This window comes from Garra rufa, chromosome 15, assembly GCF_049309525.1.
Source record: "Garra rufa chromosome 15, GarRuf1.0, whole genome shotgun sequence".
Lineage (NCBI taxonomy): Eukaryota > Metazoa > Chordata > Actinopteri > Cypriniformes > Cyprinidae > Garra > Garra rufa.
The window spans coordinates 644573-663040 of record NC_133375.1 but is presented as its reverse complement, the minus strand read 5'-3'; the positions used below and the strand labels follow the sequence as shown (position 1 = coordinate 663040).

Genomic DNA, 18468 nt, shown 5'->3' with positions numbered 1-18468 from the left:
ACCCAGCTGCTGTGATGTCTGTTAATCACAGAACAAAGATAAAATAAGGAAATCAATAACTTTTGTAGCTTTACAAATTCATCTATATTTAATTTTTTTTTAGTGTTTGATAACTTTATTCAATTCTTGTATATTTCCAACTTGCCGAAGGGCACAGGTAAATATGACATTTATTATAATGGGTTTATGTGAAGATCGTTTTAAGTTCACTAAAATTAGAAGCTTTTATAAGTCTAACAAATGTTAAAATTGTTGGCTCTTATATACATATAATACTATATAATGTTGAATGGCTATAGTCAATAGTTAATTTTTAGGGGAAAAGGAACAATTTCCAAGACATCAGTAATATTGGTATCAGTTATACTTGCCTTCAGTCATAAAAAAAAAGATGCCATTAAACAAATATTAAAAATTACACTGTCTTTATGTTGTTGCTGCATTAATTTTGAAGAATGTAAAATGATGGCAATATAAAAGTATATTTAAAAACGTTATTGTTATGTGGGATTAATCACAATTAATTTTTTAAAATGTGCAATTTAATTCTTTTTAAATTCATTGACAGCTCTATTGTAATTTAATGATATTTGTAAAAAAATAGATTTCACCTTTTAAAATTTTGGAAACATTTAATCAATATTAAATTGCATAATAAGATGTGACAATTAAGACATTTTTTGTCATTCAATTTTAACTTTTTATATGAAAATCTCATTTGTTTTTGCATTACATTACTGTTCAGAAGGTCAGGGTTAGTAGATTTTTACATTACAATAATACTCTTATTTTTATTTATTAAATGTATCTTAAGTTACATTTATAATGTTAATGACATTTAAAAAGTTACAAAGGATTTCTATTTTTAAAAGAAAAGCTGCTCTTTTTAATTGTATCACTGTTTCCACAAAAATATAAGCAGCAGCTGTTTTCAACATTGATAATATTAGAATGATTTCTGAAGGATAATGTGACACTGACGACTGGAGTAATGATGCTGAAAATTCAGCTTTGCGTCACAGGAATAAATTACATTTTAAAATATATTCATAGAGAAAACAGTTATTTTAAATTGTAACAATATTTCACAAAATTACTGTATTTTTTTTTATACTCAAATAAATGAGAAAAGAGAACCTTACCTTAGAACTTTTACACAGTAGTGTATGAAAGCAGCATGAGTACTTGAGTACATTTCTATGAACTTGGCACATTTTCCATTGACTCAGATCAGTATTAAATGTCCATGTATTCATTTGTCTGGTATGTAGCCTTATAATGAACCGGCTAATGTACAGCCAGTCGGTCATTATTGCAAAATAAACTCCCTACAGAGTGACACAAGACCCCAACCTGGAGCATGTGTGTTGCGTAACATAATTACAGCTACCAACGAATTCAGAAAGTTTTAATACATTTGCAAAAAGCTTCTATTACTAAAAGTATTATTTTTTTTTACTGAAAATGATTTTACTTGTGAGTTAAAAGATTAATTAACTCGTATAAAAACATGAAAGCACATGCTGACAACAGCTGTGTGTCTGCGTTCCCCTGCTAACATCTCGCATCTTCCCAGACACTGCGTGTTTGTGTGTACGTGCACGTGTCAAGATTACATTTATAGATTTTTTGTTCTCCGGCATCCCAAGTTACACAAGCCATGCTCACATCTGGAGCTGATGGCTTTCTCAGACCCTGACTTTTGCCTTTGTTTCCTGGTGAAAGTCTTTCCTCGCGTCTGCCAGATGTTGATTTTTCTCGTCTCATGTGGCTCTTCCTGTCTGTGTCTGTCTCTCTCCATTTCTCTTTCCACCTCCGTCTGTCTGTCTCTCAGGATGTGTGTACCTGAGTGTCCGACTGGCTTTTTCCGGGACGATAAGAAGCGCTGTAAGAAGTGCTCACCGATGTGTGAGTCTTGCGTCGGCAGCCGCAGCGATCAGTGCTCCACCTGCCGCCTGGGACTGTACCTCGTGGAGGGAGGAAACAGCTGCATCAGCTCCTGTCTTGACGGCTTCTACCTGGACCTGGGCAAGTCCAATTTCATTTCATCTCACTCGTAGATGTGAATTGTGTTGAATTTGAGACCTCATGTGGCTCTTCTCTCACAGACCTCACCATGTGCCGGAAGTGCAGCGAGAATTGCAAGAAATGCACATCTGCGAATATCTGCACAGAATGCCAAATTGGTCTCAGGTAACTCAGCCCATTGCAACAACTACAGTATTTTGGTACAAGGTGCTTAAAGTGCTTTAAGTACTTGAATTTGACTTTTTGAAATGCATTGCCTGGAAAACCCTGGAAAATGGCAAAATTCCTGAAGAGGAACTTGAAAAGTGCTTGAATTATTGAAAGACAATGTATCTGTGAAATTAGTGTTTAAATTTGGTCAGTAAGCACATATCTTTTCATGCAATTTAAAAGACGCCATATCTTTTTTGCTTATGTCAGTTAATGTCAGAAAACCATCAAGCTAAGAAAGTAGTATTACCGACAGTGTTGTGTAAACATGGCTGAAGTCCTGAAAAGAGGAACAGATGAAGTTTACGCTGGAACCGCTCCTGTTGATTAAAAATCGTGAATATGATCATTCATTTCAAGTGATTCTCTAGCAAAAACCAGTTTAAAGGAAAATAGCCATTCATTTTTTAATTTCATCATTGCTTGTAACGATTTTAAAAAGCACATTGAAACTGATCTTTTCGAAACTTCAAATTAGTTAAATCATTGTGTTGCTAAATGATTCACTGTTCAGAAATCCTAAAATCGTTTGATTCAGATCGATTTGAAGTCCTGATCGAAATCAAATAACACCCAATTGGCTTTTTTTTTTTTGTCTAGAATGATGGTTTGCGAATAATTTGATTCAGATTTGGACTTCGGAACATGTATTGCGAATCATTTGATTAAGATCGTAACTGGTTTGTGAATCATTTCGCAAATGGATTAATTCAAATCAAATGATTTGCGATACACGATTTTGATGTCCCGAATGAAATCAAATGATTAACAATATGCATTTTGTTATCTGAAATGATGGTTTATGAATCATTTGATTCAGATTGGGACTTTGGAGTATGTATCGCGAATCAAATTTGTAACTGGTTTGTGAAACATTTCACGAATTGAGTCATTCAAATTGAATTCAGTTGAAATCAAATGATTCCTGATCTTGAATGATGGTTTGTGAACTTTGGAGCATGTATCACGAGTCATTTAATTTAGATCACAACTGGTTTGCAAATAATTTCGCGAATAGAATGATTCAAATCAAATGATTTGCGATACATGATTTGAAGTCCCAATCGAAATCAAATGATTCCTGATCTTGAATGATGGTTTGCAAATCATTCAGATCAGAACTTTGGAGCATGTATCACGAGTCATTTGATTTAGATCAGAACTGGTTTGTAAATCATTTCGCAAATAGAATGATTCAAATCAAATAATTTGCGATACACGATTTGAAGTCTTGATCAAAATGAAATAATTTGCGATATGCAAAGTTTCAATTTAAGTCAAATGATTTGTGATCTGCTCTTCAAGTCCTGGTCTAAAATGATTGTTCCTGTGAATACATGATTTTGAAGTCCTGATGGAAATCAAATGATTCACAATACGCATTTTCTCATCTGGAATAATGGTTTGCGAATCGCTTGAATCAGATCGGGACTTCGGAGCATGTATCACGGATCATTTGATTAAGATCGTAACTGGTTTGTGAATCATTTTGCAAATTGAATCATTCAAATCAAATGATTCGCAATACAAGATTTGAAGTCCTGAACGAAATCAAATGATTTGCGATACACAAAGTTCCAATTTAAGTCGAATGATTCGTGATCTGCGCTCCGAGTCTTGAAATGAAATTATGGTCCATGAATCATTATTCAGATTAGAAGTTCAGAGCATGTATTGCATTTGATTTAGATTGGAACGGATTTGTGTATCATTTAGCAAATTGAATGATTCAAATCAAATGATTTGCGGTTTCCTCATCTAGAATGATCATTATTCAGATCTGAATTTTGGGGCATGTATCGTCAATCATTTGATTAAGACCGTAACTGGTTTGTGAATCATTTTGCAAATTGAATAATTAAAATCAAATGATTTGAAGTCCTGATCGAAATCAAATAATTCGCAATACACCATTTCGTTATCTGGAATGATGGTTTGCGAATAATTTGATTCAGATTGGGACTTCAGAGCATGTAACGCAAATCATTTGATTAAGATTGTAACTGGGTTGTAAATCATTTTGCGAATTGAATAATTCAAGTAAAATGTTTTGCAATACACAATTTGAAGTCTTGAATGAAATCAAGTGATTCACGATATGCATTTTCTCTTCTGGAATGATGGTTTGCAAATCTTTATTCAAATCGGAACTTCGCAGCATATATCACAAATAATTTTATTAAGATCTTAACTGCTTTGTTAACCCTTTTGGTAAATAGAATGATTCAACTCAAATGATTTGGGATAAGCAAAGTTCCAATTTAAGTTGAATGAATTGCGATCTGCACTCCGAGTCCTCAAATGAAATGATTGTTCTTGAATCATTATTCAGATCAGAATTTCAGATTTAGAATGATGGTTTGCAAATCATTATTTAGATCGGAACTTCAGAGCGTGTATCGCGAATCATTTGATTTAGATCGTAACTGGTTTGTGAATCATTTTGCGAATTGAATGATTCAAATCAAATGATTTGCGATACACTATTTGAAGTCCTGGTTGAAGTCAAATGATTCACGAAATTATGGTTTGTAAATCATTATTCAGATCAAAATTTCAGAGCGTGTATTATGAATCAATTGATTTAGATCGGAACAGGTTTGTGAATTATTTCGCGAATTGAATGAATGAAATGAATAACGATGCACATTTCTGATCTGGAATGATGGTTTGTGAATCATTATTCAGATCGGAACTTCAGAGCATGAAACGCAAATCATTTGATTCAGATCAAGACTTCGGTGTGGTTTCGCAAACCATTTGTATCAGGATTTCGGAACAATTTTGTCAATCTTTTTTCCGATTTTTTTTTTTTTTCCTTAAACGGTAGAAAACTTCAAACCATTAAGGCAATACAGTTATAAAAACAAAACAAAGAAAAAATAAAGAAATTATACACAAATTAAATTATTACTATAGTAAAAGTGTAATATACTACGTAATACTTTAGTGCATGTGCTTTTCTTCATTTTTTTATTAGTATATTTTTATTTATCTATTTGTCGTTTTTAAGAATTTGAAATAGAAGACTTTGTTTGATAAGTGAGATCTCTGAAGTCCTTGAAAATCAAAAAAGTATTTCACCTCCTACATGTTTTTTTGGGCCAGTATATGAAATACAGTTAAAAACCTGGACTAAAATTAATGATACTTTCCAACGATCTACGCTGAGAGCTGTCAAAATAAAGCCACATTGGCTAAACGCTGAATTATCACTGGAAACGTCCTGTTACACACGTCGTAGCTCTTGAGTTCAGACGTATGTTGAAATACTCTCTCTAGTGAGTGATTGTGCTTGGGCTTTTCCTACTCCTCTCTGACGTTCGATAAAGAGGGAGAGAGAGAGGTGGAAAAAACAGAGGGAGAAAAGAAAAACAGGTCATGGCACAAAATCTGGCGTAATGCGCAGCAGCTGTTCTGTGAATGGTTTTGAAACTTTCTCTGAATATACGTAAAGGTTTTTTCGCCCACTCGTTTGGACTTTAATCCATCGTTGTTGATCTTTTTAGACTTGTTTATATTACAGAAGGTATTGAGCAGGATGGCAGGGATAGTGTACAGATGAGATGAGTTTTTCTGCCCACAGTTTTTCTCTGTTTAAGGTTGCAATTACAGTCTTTGTAATTATTCATATGGCTAGTCATTTGTGGCTGTTTTGGGAAAAGTTTATTAGTCTGCTGCATGAGTTTAGATGGTAGGCCTTTTATAAAAAGTGTGATTAAAAAAGCAGCTCTACAGTGCTGCATTAAAACCAGTTTGATAGGTATTTCCTCACATATTATAATCATTATTTACTCAACCATTTATTTTGCAGTGTTTTACCACAGTGTTTTACTGCCACGTTAAAAAATAAAAGAAATCTAAGATTACGAGATTAAAGTCGAAATTATGAGAATAAAGTCGAAATCTTTCCGATTACAATGAGACATCTGTTTTATTAAATTAGGCTATACTGTTTTTTTTTTTTTTCATTCATTCTCATGTTCCTTTCACGTTTATATTGTGCTAGAAACTTGAAATAAAGAGGAAACACATTTATAATTTGTATTTCGTGATAAAACTGACAAAATTTGAAAGCTGAGCGGTGTTATATTAAAAGCAATAAAGCACAAAATTATTGCAATTACTGGGTGGCTGGCGCACTACAAATCATAAATGGAAGATGTTAATATATTTTTTCCAATCATTTACTGTATTATACCGTGAATAAAACAACTTGTAAATAGTCCCTTATATTCTTCAGAAAAGACAACAATAGTCAATATGTTAACAAGTTGGAGTCCACTTCAACTCTTAGAATGTTTTATTGTTGTTTTTAATTATATACATGTGACAGATGAAAGATTGGACACCACAGATGTTTTTAAGGAGTAGGTGGTGGAATTTCACAAATAAAACTGTATAATTTAATGAAATGAATGAATGTCTCATTGTAATCGAAAAAAAAGATTCCCATGAATACAGCGATTTGTCCCGCCACATTAAAGAGCATGAAAAATACATAATTGAAAGACACATTGTTTTTATTTGGCTTTAAACTGACAGATTTTAAAGCTGAGACTTTGTTTTGTATCAAAAGTACCAAAAAGCACAAAGCTTATTGCTATTATTAGGTGGCTGGCGCACTACAAATAGGCCTAATGAATACAATCGAAGACGTGAAATATTATTTCCAAGCATACTGTCCTTGCGAGTATACCACATGGTATAATTTCTGCTAATAATTCCACATATATTCAAATCAATTCCGGTGGCTTGGCAAATTCTCCTGGTGCTCCCAATTCTCGTAATTTCGACTTTATTCACAAAACATTTTTACGATAATTTTTTATAATATTACGACTTTAATATCGTAATTTTATATTTTTGATTTTTTAACGTGGCACTAAAATGCCGTCATAGTGTTGAAGCAAGCAAGGGAAATTCTATAATAAGGCATTTTTTAAATTAAATAAAATGGCAACTGAATTTTCGTCAGGGATTACATTTTTACACCAACTAATTTGCATGACTGTTGTAGTCATTTGTGATTAAAGTTTTTTTTTTTTTTTTTTACCAAATAAAATATTTTATAGCTTTAAATAACTTGAAAAATTACTTTGAATTAGTTTATTAATCAAATTTTTAAATGTCCTCATATATCCCGATTTTCCAAGACCAATTCTGGTTTTTGAAATGACAGCAGTTGATGAAATCAGAAATATGATGCCAGTTTACAGTCTTGATTTATCTATTTTTTTTTTTAGGTTTTAGCTTATTTTTGCTTGTTTGGTCTCATTTTAAAGGGGTCATCGGATGCAGAGTTCACTTTTGAACTTAAATGTGTGTTGGCAGTGTGTATACACAAACACCCTATAATGATCAAATCCGCCCAGTGGCTTTTATTTAAAGGAACTGTATGTAAGAAATTTATGTCAGTTAATCATAAAATGACCCTGACATGTCATTAAGACATTAAGAAATCATGTTCATTTCAAATACTTATATCACTGACAACAGTGGTCCGGCCAGGATATTGTCATTTAAAAGTGAAAGTTGCAGCCCACAACTGATGTTATTGTTGTCATTTTGTGTTTTGGCCTGAGGCTCCACCCTCCAGCTATCTACCAATCACGAAGTCAGTAGAGTTTCGTCATCCGGGTTGCCAGCACTGCTCTAGTTACAGCTGCAGCTACGAACGTGTCGGATAAAACATGTACGAAACCTAAAAGACCTTCGTTATGAATCCGAAATACGTCGTGACAAAATCCGAAATAAAACAAGGATTTGTATAGGAGATGCCTTTGAAAGATGGAGACGGCTGAAAACGGATCCTGCAGCTTAGCTGGCAACCTCGAGTCAGGGGGGAGCGGGAGGGGATACACTATTCTACAGTATTTTGAAAGTGATTGCAGTACCAGTTTTGGCCACAATCCTACATATGGTTCCTTTAATCTGTGAAAATAATTTCCCCTTTTTCAAATCAAGCTATTCTCAGCATCTTGTATGTGTGACGTCCAAAGACTAGAATACCCAAGACGTGTCCCTCGTATAGTTTTGAATGGGAGAAAATGCAACGCTCATTATGGCCGTGAAGCCCCGCCTTCTTAATGAAAGAGCCAATCGTTGATTAGTAAAGTCAGCGTGTCACTGCAGCTGCCGTTAAAAATCCCTGTTGCTATACAAACAATCAGTGCTCTGAGACGTGCGCTCAGTACTGTGCATGCGCACTGGCTGATCTAGTCTGAAATATAAGCTTTTTTAACGCTATTGGAGAACAAGGAATAAAATTTATGAGGCAGTTTTTGTGAGATTTCATTGGTGATTTCAAGTATGAAATTTAATCGTAAACTTGGTGAACAGTTTTGGAGAATTTGATGTTTCCCCATTCAAAGAGATAGAAACTGCACTTGCATGCCCTAGAGGTGTTTCAAAGATGGCAGCCGAGTGACATGACTTGCCTTATGACTTGCTGCATCACGAATGATTCGCACGAACATAGACGCATATGTAGATCGGGATTTGCGCTTTCCTTTCAAAAACGAAAGTAACGTTAATCCTCTGCATCTTCAGTGGCTCAGATGATGGTAGTAAATGACTACAGCTATGTTCATTATTACATCTAACAACAGAACACCTCAATCGTTCAATCAGAGACATTCTTGTCTTCCCCTGCACCTGAGTCACAAAATGGCGATCAGAGTCAGAGTGTTTCAGCTCGGTGAGGGCGGGTCTATGGTAAGCCGCTCATGTCAATCAACTATCGTGGGAGTGGCCTCTGTCTGTGTGCCGTCACACCGACAAGAAGCTGAGAATGACCTGATTTTAAAAAGGGGATATTACTTTTAAAGATAATAAAAAAAAAAAACACTTTGTGGATTTTTAACTAGGGGTGTCAAAATTAATCGTTTTTACGATGCATCGCGATGCAGACAAGGACGATTCGGTATCGGTACTCAGTCCCAGTGCCAGAACACGCGACCCGCGGGGCTTGTATGATTTTCTGGGAAGGGGGGTTGTGCTAACGAGGGGAGTACTCCACATGAATAAAATAAGTCTTCAGATTTTAACTGAAAGGATTATCGCCACTTTCTTTCCACAGCGGTGCATTTAACGAACTAACAAACATCATTTATTTGGTTGAAAAGACGAACTGAGCGCGTCTATCTGGCTCAGCACCGTTTTCTTTAGCTATTTTACACAAATATAATGTTTTGTTGATATTGTGAGTAGGGCTGCAACTAACGACTATTTTAATAGTCGACTAGTCACCGACTATTGAAACGATTAGTCGACTAATCGGATAATTATTCAATTTTTCTCAAATTTAGCATGAGATTGCTTTAATTATGTGGAAAATTATAGTAAACACAAGAAAGAAGGGGGTACTTCAATAAAAAATGCATATTTTACTGCTGATAGGCCAATTCATACTAAAAGTAAATAAAAATGCCCTGTCTAAAACCAATTAGGCACAGTGCTCGGTCAGTACAGACATAAATGCATAAATTAAGAAACTCTATAATTTTTTTAATGGACAGGCACATTTGTTTTATAAGAAAAAATAAATTAAAATCAAGTAAACATTTTCTTCCTGTAAACCATCAGCAGCAATAAAACAGTAAACAAAAATGTATATCCAAAACAAAACGTATTGGCTTCCATGTTATTTAAATCTTACTGAGGCCAGCCAAACTCCGTTTCATTCAACTGTCCGACGTGCTTTCTCTTTAAATGTTCGTGCATCACAGAGGTGCTGCCGTGATGCGCAAGGACTGCTTTACAAACCATGCAGGTAATATTTTAATTCGCCGTAGCAGGCTAAAATGCTCCCAAACTTTACCCCTTTTTCATACATACTCAGTCTGCAGTGCGTCTACAGTCCGTGTGCGTTACGTATGCGGTGCAGAAGAAGCACAGACTCGTTTTGCTTTCACACAGAACGCGTTTGCAGTCCGTACATTGTGAACGTTCTAATCCGTTAACATGGGTGTGGAAAAAAAAAACGCACTGCAGACGGAGTATGTGTGAAACGGGCGTGTTTTGGTACGCGCAGCTGCTGCGTTGGACGCCGCCATTTCTGTATGTTATCGCTCAGCATAGAAGCTGCGTATGTGCGACTCTCGGCAGAAAGATGCCTCACTCGGTTGTCTGGCGACAACATCGACAATGAAATTCATTGTCGACTATTTCTATTATCGATTTTTGTCGACAACGTCGACGAATCGTTGCAGCCCTAATTGTGAGTGCACTTAATAATAGTAGTAGACCTTTTGCAGTTTTGAATGATGTATTATTCTTACCTTTATCAACAAAAATGGTGTATTTTAGGTTTCCACTGTTATTAAGAAAAAAATGAAAGTGATTGCTCTGGCGCTTCAATGTGCAGCTGTAAAGCCTGCTTTCGCTTTTGCTTTCACTCTCCGCGCAAACGATTGGATATGCGTCTAACCGCGCACATTTATCTAGGTTAAATGTTTAAATTAATATTCTGAAATGCATCAAGTGTTTTATGTCTATGGATTTTATTTAATGCAAGTCATGTTGGTTTGAGAAGGCTAAATTGATCAAACATGCTCAACTCATTGCCGCTGACAGCTTGGTCGTTAGGTCATTACTTTAAAAATCAAAAGCTTGAATTTATCAAACAGAAAATGTTCCAAACATATTTCTAAATTAACTTAAAAAGGGAACAAAACGAAATCTAGCCACTTTGCCATTAGAATCCAAACTGAACTCTGTTAATGGCTGCAACACAAAAGATAGGGCTCGGGTCTGAGAGTCTCAGGCTGGGCTCGTGCGGGACTCTATTCGTTCCCTCGTTTCAATTAAATAAGATCTGAGCGGTAGAATCTCGGTTAAAATCGTATTCGGTTTAGTTTTTCACGTTTAAAATGACTATGGCGGCAGCTTTTATAGCAAAAGATATATTTCGCCATTGTTAAATATAATGGAGCCGTGATATAAGCTTCCCTCACGCTGACACTTTTCAGAAAAGACTAGGAACTCTACAACGAAACCAAAGCCCAGGTATTTACTTTTGTGTATTTGTTCTAAATGTTGCTGTTGTCTTCTGTGCCCAGTCTTTAGTTTTGTTTGATACATTCAAGAAGTGTTTTTCTCTGAGAAGGTAAGATTAAAGTTTCAGCTCATATATCTAACTGTTTGTATTTATTAACACAATTGTATATATTTGAAGTAAAATTGAAAAATGAGTATGTAGTGCATCGTCAATGCATCGAGATATTGTATTGAACCGAATCGATGACATGATAATCGTAATCGAACCGTAAGACCACTGTCGGTTCACACCCCTATTTTTAACATTTGTAGGGTGGTTGTGTACACAAACTGCCAACACACATTAATGTTCAAACAACATGTAAAAGTGAGTTTTGCATCCGACGACCCCTTTAGAGAGACTTTGGTGATGTCACACCAACAGAGGGACGGGGCGAGCAGAGCTCATTAGCATTTAAAGCAACATCCACCAGAATAGGTTGATTTTTGCAGAGCTTATTTTGGCAAGGTAAAAAGGGTGTTTACACTACCATTGAGAAATTTTAACCAAAGCTGTTATAGTTTTCATTAAGACCCTTTAGAATCATATCAACTTGTGGAAAATGGGCATCCGATGACCCCTTTAAATAATTTTAAGTCATCTTGTGGCCTTCTTGGAAGTCTGCTGAGGCCCCCTAGTGTGTCCCAGGCCCCTGGATGAGAACCTCAATACCAAAAAGTGTTGTGTTTTTAGCCCCACCTGCTGTTTTTACTCATTACTCTCCTTTTTTTCCTGATATGCTCTGGCGGCCCTCTCACAGTTTTAAAAGCAGGATGTGAAGAACAAGTTTTTACAATAACTTTTGTCTTATCGCTGAACCTCTTTGAATAACTCCCTCTTCCGTTTTGTCTCTCCCTCTTTCTTTGCTTCTGTCTGTCTTTTCCTGCTAGTCTACAGGGGAATAAGTGTCAGCTGAGCTGTGAACCTGGCACCTATTATAATGGGCACCGAAGAGCATGTGAAAAGTGCCACTCGACTTGTGCCACCTGTGCAGGTAAACACTTTATTTTCCATTTAGTTTTGCAGTAGGCTTTGATTATGATCTGTTGCTTAAAAGTAATTTTTAAAAAATACCTTCCAGTAGCCATTTTCTATATTCTTTTGGAGAGAACACTGATTGGCTATATAATCATTCTGTGCACAAAAAAGATGCACAGTATGATGTAATTTTGAAGTTGTAGACTTAACAAGACTGTGAAGTGCCTGCTGAGACTATTACGTCAATGCTGTTCTCTCCAGTGTCCAGAAATTGCAGCTAATTACTAAGGGTTTGCAGAACAACCAGTGCTTAGTTTCTGAATATAGTTTATCCAGCACAATTACTGTTGCTAGCTCAGATTCTGCCCCAGATTTTAACAGCAGTTAATGTATGCACACGTGTACACTAACGATGATGATCACTTTTGTTTAAACTGTGTTTATTGCAACAGCTCGCTACTACTTTTCAAAAAATTACTGCTCACAAAAAGCTTTTTTAGTTCAAGTCACAAGAGCAAATTAAAGTTCTTCTGGGATGGTAATTAAAGTAATAAACACGGTTGTAAAGGACCTTTTGAGTTGGCCTCTAATCTAAGGAAGCATATTTTCGCCATGAAAGAAAAAAGATCATGCTTTGGTAAATTAAGTTTATGATACAAAAAGTCTAAATTAGGAGTTAGTAAGAGATGTCCAAATTATGAAATAAAAAAGCTTAATTATGAGAAGTCAAAATCGACATACTAAGTGATAATAATGAGATATTGAAATTGACGTACTGTGTCATTGACATAGAAGTGTAAATTAAGATATTTTGACAATGTCACAGTTTTCATAATTATGGCTTGTTTCATAATCATTTATGGGTTTCCGTCCATTTTGACTTCATTTTGATTCTTATAATTTTACAATCAATTATAATTGATCTTATAATTACAATCTAGCAAGTAAGTTTTTGAAATTTTTGTCAATTTCGATTGATCAGTTTCTACTTTATCTTGTAACTGACTTAGTATGTTATAATTTTGACTCATAATTGACTTAGTATTTCATATTTTTGACTTGTCAAATTCAACTTTATCTCGTAATTGACTTAGTATGTCCAACTTTATTCCCTGTGCTCTCATAATTGTCATAATTTTGACATATGCCAGTTTCTTTTTATTTCAACATGTCAATTTTAACTTAATCTCATAATTGACTTAGTGTCGTAAATGTTTGTTATAACTTGTCAATTTCAACTTTATCTCATAATCTCAATTGTTTATATCATAGCATGTCATAATTTTTACATTTTAGTTTTTGTCAATATTTTTGACTTGTCGATTTCAACTTTATCCTGCAATTGACTTAGTATGTCATAATTTCGACTTGTCAAATTCAATTATGGCGATCATAATTATTCTCATAATTATGTTTATCTCATAGCATGTCATAATTTTGACATGTCAGTTTTTTTATTTCAACATGTCAATTTTAACTTAATCTCATAATTGTTTATCTCATAGTGTGTCATAATTTTGACGTGTTAGTTTTTGTCATAATTTTGATTTCAACTTTATCCCGTAATTTACTTAGTATGTCATAATTTCGACTTGTCAAATTCAACTATCTCATAGGGGTGGGAGAAAAAATCGATTCTCCGATGCATCGCGATTCTCTCTTCAACGATTCTGAATCGATTCCTAATATTTCAGAATCGATTCTGAGCTTGTTTTTTTTTTTTTTTCGCTTATGGCACGTGTGCGGGCTAGAGACGCTGCCGGCTTCATTGCACAGCATTTGCACTGTGAGACTCGTGCGCACTGCTTGACATTGTGTGCTTCCACCTGCCGTGTTTTACTTAAGTTATGCTTTCATTTCTGCCGTCTGGAATGCAGTACTATTAGATGCACTGACAGACTTTCGCGTGCGCTTTGTGTTTGTTCGTCCTAAAGCTCGATTGCAGATGCGGTTAAATGCACTTGCGTTTTCAAATAGTTTTAAACGAAACTGTACATACAGTCAGTTATGTTTTTAGAGCAGGACAAAACATCTGATATATCGAAATAGATCTGTGCATCAGTGGCGTTCCGTCCATATAAGCTGCTAATGCTCCGCATACCCAGGCTGTCAGAGAGACTGCGTTCACGTGTTAAATAATATAAACATGCTTATAAGTTGATCCCTTATTTGAGATAGAATCTTCCGGGCAAGCAGATTCTCCGCATCTTCCTCGACTCCTCAGAATTGATGCGCATTCTCTGTTTTTCTGTCATGCGCATGACTTTATTCGCGGGGTAAGCTGTCCGCGAAGCGCTCGCCCAAGCGGAAAAACGCGCTGTTGCTGCCAGATCCTGATTGCCGAAAATCATATTGTGTTTGATGCACAACTTACTCGACTAAATCAAATGAAAAACAAAAACAAAAAAACATCCTAACTGTATATTATCATAATTTCTCAACAATTCAAAATGGGAAAGTCCACTGAAAAAAATAGCCTATATAAAATGTCTATAATTTTTTAAAATAATAATAAACAGGGAAAAGAGGAAATATTAAAATATGATTTCGTCTCTGATTTTATTGGTTTCTAAATAATCTAAAGATATAATTATTTTTGGTATTACTGGTGGTTTTAGCACTAAGCATGCCTGGTTAAAAAAAAAAAAAAAGTCACCGTTCGCCACTGCTGTGCATTAGTTTGTTAAAGCTGCCCGTCTATGATCTCATCAGTAATAATAAAATGGCAGTAATGAGGAAAAAAGAAAAACTATTGTCTGTAAACTTTCAGATACCTAAAGAACACTTATTTTGAATAATTAATTGTTTTAAAAATACCTTGCTTATATAGTTTAAAAAATAAAGTAAAATTGGCACAAAATAAATTTGAAATAAAACATGAAAATGTAGCCATGTGCAGTACTATTGAAAACTAAGAATGTGAGCATCATGATATTTAGTTAATAATGAAAACATAGTTTTCAATAGTTCAATAGTTTTTAATAGTTAGTAATTAAATTAAATTGAATCTTGAAACCAGTGAAGATTGACACACCTACTTTTACAGAGATTTCAACTATAAACAAAAAGCATATAAACTGCAATTTTACATGTTTTTAAAATTGTAAAGTTGTATTTGCACAGCAGAAGAATTAATTGGGGAAAAAATGTAGATCAAGAATCGTTTTGGAATCGGATCGTGACTCCCAGAATCGGAATCGGATCGGATCGTGAAGTGCCTGAAGATTCCCACCCCTACTATCTCATAATTATGTTTATCTCATAGCATGTCATAATTTTGACATTAGTTTTTGTCGTAATTTTGACTTGTCAATTTCAACTTTATCCCGTAATTGACTTCATATGTCCAACTTTATTCCCTGTGCTCTCATAATTGTCATAATTTTGACATGTCAGTTTTTTTTTTTTAATTTCAACGTCAATTTGAACTTAATCTCATAATTGACTTAGTGTCGTAAATGTTTGTTATAACTTGTCAGTTTCAACTTTATCTCATAATTGTTTATCTCATAGTGTGTCATAATTTTGACATGTTAGTTTTTGTCATAATTTTGACTTGTCAATTTCAACTTTATCTCGTAATTGACTTAGTATCTCATAATTTCGACTCATCAGTTTTAACTTTATCTTGTAACTGACTTAGTATGTTATAATTTTGACTTGTCAATTTAAACTTTATCTCGTAATTAACTGTCAATTTTGACTTGTCAATTTAAACTATCTCGTAATTGACTTAGTATTTCATAATTTTGACTTGTCAAATTCAACTTTATCTCATAATTGTTTATCTCATAGTGTGTCATAATTTTGACATGTTAGTTTTTGTCATAATTTCGACTTGTCAATTTCAACTTTATCTCATAATTTACTTAGTATTTCATAATTTTGACTTGTCAAATTCAACTATCTCATAATTATGTTTATCTCATAGCATGTCATAATTTTGACATGTTAGTTTTTGTCATAATTTTGACTTGTCGATTTCAACTTTATCTCGTAATTGACTTCGTATGTTCAACTTTATTCCCTGAGCTCTCATTATTGTCATAATTTTGACAATTATGTAATTGACTTCGTATGTTCAACTTTATTCCCTGTGCTCTCATAATTGTCATAATTTTGACATGTTAGTTTTTGTCATAATTTTGACTTGTCAATTTCAACTTTATCTCATAATTGACTTAGTATGTCAATTTTGATTTGTCAGCTTTTGTCATAATTTCGATTTGTCAAATTGAACTTTATCTTGTAGTTGACTTTATTCCCTGTGCTCTCATAATTGTCATAATTTTGACATGTCATTTTTTTTTATTTCAACATGTCAATTCTAACTTAATCTCATAATTGTTTATCTCATAGTGTGTCATAATTTTGACGTGTTAGTTTTTGTCATAATTTTGACTTGTCTATTTCAACTTTATCCCGTAATTGACTTAGAATGTCATAATTTTTACATATGTCAGTTTTTGTCATAGTTTAGACTCATTTTAAACTCTTGTACTTGACTTAGTATGTCAATTTTAACCTGTCAATTTCAACCTTATCTTGTAATTGATGGTATGTCATAATTTTGACTTGTCAGTTTCAACTTTATCTCGTAATTATGACTTATGTCATAATTTTGGCATGTCAGTTTTTTGTCTTAAATTCAACTTGTCAGTTTCAACTTTATCTCGTAATTATGACTTATGTCATAATTTTGACATGTCAGTTTTTGTCATAATTTCAACTTGTCAGTTTCAACTTTCTCATAAATGACTTGTCATCATTTTGACTTGTCAATTTAAACTTTACCATAATAATGGCTTAGTATGTCATCATTTTGACTTGTGTCCATTTTTGTCATTATTTCAACTTGTCAATTTCAACTTTATCTCACAGTTATGTCACATTATGACTTCTCAGCTTAATGTCAATTTCAACTTCATCCCATAATTTCGACTTTATTTCATAATTGAAGTAAATATTTATAGTTTTTGTGATCATTTTAACTTCTCAGTTTTAACTTTATCATAATTACGACTTAGTATGTCATAAACTCTGACATAAGTCAAATTTTACGTCATCATTTTGACCCGACAAGCTTTGACGTGCCTTTTAAGATTTAGTTTCCCTACAAGCAATAGGATATTTGTATTTTTTGTAACTAATGCACAGTGGCTGCCAAATATTCTCAGAGGAATCCCTTTCAAAAGGATTTGTTTCTAAGTGTGTACATTCCAAAGTGTATTCCAAATTATTTGCGGTCTGGCTTGTTGGGAACATGATGGTATTCCCTGTGCTCAGGAACTGGCATTGAAGCATGTAATGAGTGCGCTCCGGGCTATTACTTTGAGGAGTGGCGCTGCGTCTCCAGCTGCAGTGTGGGATATTACTTGGCAGAACAAACGACAGACAACGGAGATGTCCAGAAGTCCTGTCAAAAGTCAGTATTTCATTGCTAAAAGTGACATCTGAGAAAGTGTTTACATTTTAAGCGGTAATGATGCATCACGGTTGGGATTGTCCCTGCAGGTGTGATCCTACCTGCTACGTCTGCGCAGGGCCCGGGGAGAGGAACTGCAGCACCTGCGTGAGCGGCTATAACCTGGAAAATGGCGTGTGTGTCGTCAGCACCATCTGTAAAGATGGTGAGTACTGTCGATTCATCCATGTGTAAAATTATTGTGTGGTTTCTTTCCTGCAGATTGTGTTCTGAATCTTTTGTGCAACAAAATATTTTAGTTTTTGCATGGGGTTGAATCATGGTGTGTTTATTTTGTTTTTCTGATGTTGGAAATATGTCTGGGTCACATTTCACCCCAAATTAAAAAGAAAATTCTATTTTGCAAATACATTTTTTTTTCTTCCCATAATCAAGCGCATTTTCTGCCAAATTCTTATTCTGTGTTGAATGTGAATGTTTTACTTGGTTTACTTGAAGTTTGGGGGCAGTACCCCAAACTTTTTTGTTTTTTACAAGTCAAATATTCCCAAAAGGGTTGCATGTATTTCATCAAAAATACACTAATGTTAATATTGTAAAATATAATTATAATTTAAAAGAACTGTATTCTATTTAAATATTTTAAATAGATAAATACATTTTAAAATGAAAATTCAGCTTTGCATTTTAGGAATAAATTTACATTAGCATTACTTCAGTCTTCAGTGTCACGTGATCCTTAAGAAATTCTGATTTGCTGCCTTAAGATTAAAGAATAAATAAATAA

General features: G+C 34.3%; 1 protein-coding gene across 3 annotated transcripts in view; it reads left to right on the top strand.

Annotated features, from left to right (window-relative positions):
* The window catches only part of pcsk5b (proprotein convertase subtilisin/kexin type 5b), a 94545-nt gene that overhangs the window by 42582 nt on the left and 33495 nt on the right, over positions 1 to 18468 (top strand). For all 3 annotated transcript variants that reach the window (XM_073818525.1, XM_073818527.1, XM_073818526.1), the window contains exons 16-20: positions 1835 to 2028; positions 2109 to 2193; positions 12169 to 12272; positions 17543 to 17681; positions 17771 to 17886. In XM_073818525.1, the coding sequence (XP_073674626.1) occupies positions 1835 to 2028; positions 2109 to 2193; positions 12169 to 12272; positions 17543 to 17681; positions 17771 to 17886 (638 nt within the window). The remainder of the gene's footprint in view (positions 1 to 1834; positions 2029 to 2108; positions 2194 to 12168; positions 12273 to 17542; positions 17682 to 17770; positions 17887 to 18468) is intronic.